Source organism: Cryptomeria japonica, chromosome 4 (genome assembly GCF_030272615.1).
Source record: "Cryptomeria japonica chromosome 4, Sugi_1.0, whole genome shotgun sequence".
NCBI lineage: Eukaryota > Viridiplantae > Streptophyta > Pinopsida > Cupressales > Cupressaceae > Cryptomeria > Cryptomeria japonica.
In genome coordinates, this window is record NC_081408.1 from 400,369,614 (window position 1) to 400,375,848 (window position 6,235).

Below are 6,235 nucleotides of genomic sequence, written 5' to 3' on the forward strand. Positions count from 1 at the left end.
CTAATAGTTATAATCTAAACAACCCCAAATCTATGGCAATGGGGTATTTAAGGTAAAAACAAAGTGCAAGAAGGTAACCCACGAGGTAGGGTGTGACTAATAGAATAATGAAACATAGTTATCTCACCAAAGGCTTATGAACACATGTAGCATCAAGATAACATGATGGATAAGAGACGTGTTCAATTGGTGTTTGTGGTCTCATCAGTTAGTAGTCAATCACATTTAGACCATGAAATATAACTCAAAGGTTTTATGACTAGCTAGAAGCAGTCAACTACAAAATACTACAAAAAGCACACATAATAAAGCAAGTTTAAAATGTCAACACAAATCATTGATAGGGAAAAGGTTTGTTTAGATCAAAAGATAGAAATAAGACACACAAGCAACATGCATACTCTTTAACAACCTTGTTTCATCATGCACATGAGACATGTCCTTCCTATCATAGTTCATAAGGGTTCTTGATGCTAAAACAAAACTAAGACCAAACATGTAAGCTTGTTAAGCATCAAATATTTCAACAATTTTAACCTTAAATTAGAATAAAATCATGTAAGTATAGGACAAAGAGTTGGAATTGAAATGATTAAGACATAAACTATGGATTCAACCAAGGTGCATATGTTTATAAAATTTGAACCAATCCATGACAATACCTAAGAACTCACAAGTACTCATGAACATGGGAACCTAAACCAAATCAGGTATACCCAACTTTTTTACATTCGAAAGCCAATTATAAATTATTGGAGAGCAAATTCAATGAGTGATGGGACTACCCAATCATGAATGGTATGCTTGTAAAAATAATAACACAATTTCTTCAATTCCAACCAAAGATGAGTATTATGGTCAATTTTTTTAGTTGAATATTTCAAAATACTCAATTTTTTTGCAGCACCATCTCAGGTACAACTGATACATTTTAAAGTAATTGTTACTCTTTACATTTCCACCCTTAGTTGTAAACTTACTTTGATTAATTTCCCTCAAGAACAATAACCAAAGTTTCATCATGTTCCAATGTCATTACACATGGTTTTGGAGTGCGATGATGAGTAATGAAAGTAGTATCTCAAGTAATAAGATTTCATTATACAAACAATCACAATATAGTTTTTAGTCTGAAATTTCTCATTTTGACACAACCAAATAAATTAGTTAGCTCTTTGTTTCATTTAGCATAAAAGTTCTTTTTTTTACCATGGTAACATAATTACAACAATTAATATTTGTCAGTCTTATAACTAGTCACTATCAACTATAATTTCAACCATGTTGCAACTTCTCTATCATGGTAAGATAATCACCAATTAATATTTGCTTTTTTTTTTATTAGTTGTCCATCAGATCTACTTTTAACAATGTTGCAATGACAAGTCATAGCTGCTACGCAACCCTTCATATTAATAAATGAAAATTATATGTTATGAGATATCATCAAAGGGTTTACAAATTATGACAAGTAAACAATTTAGGTTTGGTGCTATTAGTTACATAACATGCAACACTTTTACTAATTTTACTTTCCAACAAAAACCGAAGTCATTGTAAACACTTAAATGATATTGAGCGCAAATCTTCTAATCGACGTAGTGAAAAATCCCATTATGGTACAATGTCTAAATTAACCATATCTCGTTACAGCGACACAGATTTGCAGAGAAACATGCAATGAAAACAAACTGTTTACCAGTACATCCAACACCACTTTATTAAGTCATGATAGATTTTTAACTTTTTTCTAAAAAACTGTGCTTGTGGTTGAAATTACCCTCAAGATAACCGTACTCAATAACATCTCATGTAAATTAGCAAACCTTCCCTTCCTATACAGCAAACTGTGAGATGGAACCACAATTAGTTACCAACCGTTGCTATTCTAACCCAAGGACAACACCTTTTGTACAGATGGCAGTGATTATTCAGTGATCTAAAATTTTGATAAGAAGTTAGAACAATGAAATGGAATTTTACAGCCATTCAGTATTAATGCAGATGGTTTAAAAGTTATGGAATGAGAGTAAGGGATCTTCTACTTAATTTTCTGGAGTAGGCTCTGACAATTGTAACTCGGCACCATCTGATGATTCCTTAGATCTAACCATTCCTACATCAGTAGTACTGCCTGTGGGAGGGTTTACTGGCATAATAAAGTTCCCATCTGATTGTGACATTGAAGTATTGCCTTCTGTGATAGGGACATAACGGCCTTCAATAAACCCTTGTTCATTGAGCACACTTACAAATCTGTAGGTTACCTGCAATTTGAGAGGAAAACATCAAGCAAAACTTGAGTAATGCATGATGCAAATAAAAAAGACACTAAGGCATAAGAACCAATTCTTACTAGGCTTTATAAATGTACTATACCTCTGGTTTTTTCTTTGCTTCGGCTGACACAGCTCTGGACATTGCCGACAACTTTCCTTCCACTAACTTGCTCTTCAAATCCTTCTTAACAAGTGGAGTGAATTGGCGATCAAGAGAGCGTGCTGCATAAAGCCAAGCTCCAACTATAACAAGAAGAATGCCTCCAAGATATGGTGTTGAATTAGCAAGTGACCCACATCCCAATATAAGGACCTGCTGAATGAGTGCACCTCCTGACTTCCCAAGTGGATTGCAGACCACATCGATTGCAGCTTTGCCCTTGACCTGTTCAATCAATCACTCGAAATCAGCAAAATTTATAGGGGAATACATTCAATTGTGGGTGTGTGGAATGCAGAAGCGATTTCAACAAATAGGAAATTTATGGGACCTTTGTATCTTCATCAAGAGGAATATAAGCCATTTCTTTGCAAGGATCAAACAAGCTGTACTTGGCACTTTTACTGAAAATATTTTGCATGGCTCCCACATAGACTGCTGCTAGTAATGGTGTCGTTCCAAATTGTGCTAGAAGTGGAGCGAGTGAATCGCTACAAAGCACCAATGAAAAGAATGCCACTCCTGTCACAAGCAGCACTGCTGGAGTGATGGTAGCTGCGACACCCCAGCCATATTTTCTGAATATATATCGGCTTAGCAGCATCATACTGAAAGTAACTATTCCAGTATATGTGGAGAAATCTCCCATGAATGCCGAATATTCATTGGGACTTGGATACTTCAGCATTGGAAACAATAACAAAAACGGAAATTAGATTCTCAGACTGCAACAGAATTGCGAAATAATGAAGCATAAAACAGCAGATCCTTTCTAACCTATAGAATTCAAAGTACCCTAAAGATACTCTCAGAACATTTGAAATGTGAAAAGATCAACATCAAGTACTTGAAATATAACAAACGCTAAAATGCTATGGGTTTTAGATTGGAAATAGTATACCCTTTCTGATAAAAATACAACCAATGTAAGAGGAAAATTCTAAAATATAGGAGATGATCACATCAAACGATGAACACTTGATATACTTTTCATATGAAGGCGTCGCCTAGAATTTAATTAAGATCAGAAATAAACCCCAGTTATACCTGAAGCTTGAGTTTGGATTTCCATGTGACTTCCACCAGATTTATGCTTATTCCATAAGCTACCACAAGAGTTGCCAAGTCTCGCACATAAGTTGACTTAAGCAAAAATTTTGCACTTTCAACCATTCCCAGCTTGGGTTTTTCTTTCTGCATGCATATGACAACCATCAGGTGAGAATGCACTTCGCTTGATGGTTAAACTCAACAAACATCTATAAACCAACCATAACATTTTATCTTCCATATATAGGCCAAACTATACCTTTTTCCTTGCTTCCGCCTTTGGTAATGTTGGATCATTTACCACATATTTGTTTGTCCACCAGTAAATCCCAGCGATTGCAAATCCCAATATGACTACCAGGCTCATCATTCCTTTCAATGATACTGCCCAGCCATCCACACCTGGTCCCAAATTTTTCCTCAGATGTGAAAAGTATTTAACAGTACGGCCAGAGAAAACCAAGGCTACATTTGCACCCAGTCCAAAAAGAGGATAGAACTGTTTAGCCTCATCAACAGTGGTAATCTGTCACGGCCACCAAAAATGCTATTAGCATGATTCAGTTAAAATGCAGCTTAATATGAGCATTAGCACTGCATTAGAATGCTTTTTGTATTTGTTGATTTACAAGTACAACAAGAAGAGAAAAGCAATCATGTCAATCCTTGCTGGTGGATGTGGTGGCACAAACAAGGCACACTACCAATGCAATCGTATCAATTGTGTAGTGTGTGCAGGAGTGATGTGCTCGATTTTGCTTTATTGGTCACTATTTGGACCAGACAAATCCTAAGATTAGTAGAATAAATTCTGAAAAAAGTCATACCAAGACCAAGCTCATTCTTATCTGCTAGAAAAAATAATCACAAACAATGACAAAAAAATCCAATCTAGTAGTCTAACAAGGATCCGAAGGAATAAGAAGAACCCATTCACTATGTGATATTATCCTAGCAAAAACTGAATAAAAATAAAAAGGATGAATAGACTAAAAACAAGAAGCAAAAAGACATCCTTATCTGGCACAAGGGCCTCTGTTTGATCAAAACAGGATCAGCAATACACAAACCCACTTCTCGTCAAAATAAGAATTCAATAGCATTAAAGAAGAAGATAAAGATCAAAAAACTAAAAAACACTCTCTCTTTTTTTATCAAATTATTTTCGGAAGAGATAAACCCAAAGAATTTTAAGTATCAATCCACCTGAGTTTTGAATAAAGAGGAACACAAACTTGAAAATTCATAAACAGTGAAATACTATTTGCACTGGTGAAATACAGGAATATATGGTCAAATTCTGCCACATCTATCACAATTTATTCTCACGACCAGCCCTGGCCATAATCAAACTTTTGCGAAAGCATTGAGTGCCTGAAAAGAGAAACCATATGAAACGTACCTGATTGGCAAAGCCCCAAAACAGCACTGATACAACCACACTTCCCCATAGCTCTGCCATGACATAAAACAGACAGAATGTCCATATCCTAAGAATTGCGAGTGGTCCCAAAAATCTGGAACCCAGTATCTGAAGAAGCTTGTCTGCCAAAACGGTCGGGTGCAAATATTCGTTGAGAGGATACAGAATAAATCCAAAGGCACCGAAGAAGGCTATAAACGGCAGTATGCAACTATAAAATAGTGCTTCTTTAGAAAGGATATTAGAAAGCTTAGTATAGATGATCATGAAGCCAATAGCCATTGGCAAGTTCACCCATGTCTTCAAAAATGGAATAATTTCTGCACTACTGCCCTTGGCTGTCACAACCAATACATCCTTTGTATCTCTCAGAATGGTGTAATTAAACAAAATGCAAAAGAACATGAGACCTAGAGGTATGACCTTCTTCAGTGTTTTAACTTCTACACCTAGAATTTGCTTTGGAGAAGTTGAGGGCGATGAGCCAAGGCTATCTGCTGCTGTTGCTCTCACCCTCAAACGCTCCAAACACCTCCCATTCCTCTGCCTCACATCTTTTGAGCTAGCAAACAACTGAACTGTTTCATACAGTTCTGAATTGCTTAAACCCCTCCTAAACCCCAATCCAACTGGGTGCAGCACAGACACCCTCACTGTCTTATTTAACGATTTGGACTTCAATTTGGATAAGCAAAATGCTATTTTAGATGAATTTCTAAAACCCGAGTAGGATAGATTTCTTATTCTACTTGTTAGGTGGGAATTTGGGAATTTATTAAGCTGAGGCAGGCATGACAGCCCCCCAACACAAATTCCTTCCATATGTCAATTCTACATAAACAAGAGGAGAAGGCTTAAAAGAAAAAGGTTTGAATAGAGCTACCTGATGGCTAAAATGCAACTTCTGGCAATGAACCAAAACATGAAGACCAAAGCATCTGCACAGTATCCTCTTCAGCTGAGAAAATATTTCGACAGAAAGAAGGCCAGCATCATCAAGGATACAGGTTTGAGATTTGGTAGCTTGAAAAAATGAGTAAAAGAGATAGGTATTTGAGGTTGGGTTGTGAGGATTTTTCCAATTCAAAAGGCCATAATTAGACATGGATCCGAGGATAATTCCAAAGCTGCGGCTTGGACCACGCCTTCAAATCCAAATGCACATTAATCTCTATTTCAATTTGGCATCTGCATTTCCAACCATGTCTCGTGCCCACGGGGCGCTTTCCCTCCCTTCAAGGTCGCTATTTCGTGCGTTCAATATACTACCAAATTACCTTTGTGCAAACATTTTCGTAACTAGCAATTGCATCATGGTGTGCA

General features: G+C 36.5%; 1 protein-coding gene across 1 annotated transcript; it reads right to left on the minus strand.

Annotated features, from left to right (window-relative positions):
• Nucleotides 1-1,681: 1,681 nt before the first annotated feature.
• Nucleotides 1,682-6,035, minus strand: LOC131074678 (ADP,ATP carrier protein 2, chloroplastic). The gene is made up of 6 exons (XM_058011352.2): nt 4,892-6,035; nt 3,749-4,015; nt 3,487-3,633; nt 2,771-3,118; nt 2,380-2,664; nt 1,682-2,267 (listed from the first exon to the last, which is right to left on the minus strand). The coding sequence occupies exons 1-6, from the start codon at nt 5,732-5,734 to the stop codon at nt 2,046-2,048; spliced, it is 2,112 nt and encodes a 703-aa protein (XP_057867335.2). The 5' UTR covers nt 5,735-6,035; the 3' UTR covers nt 1,682-2,045.
• Between the last annotated feature and the right edge of the window lie 200 nt (nt 6,036-6,235).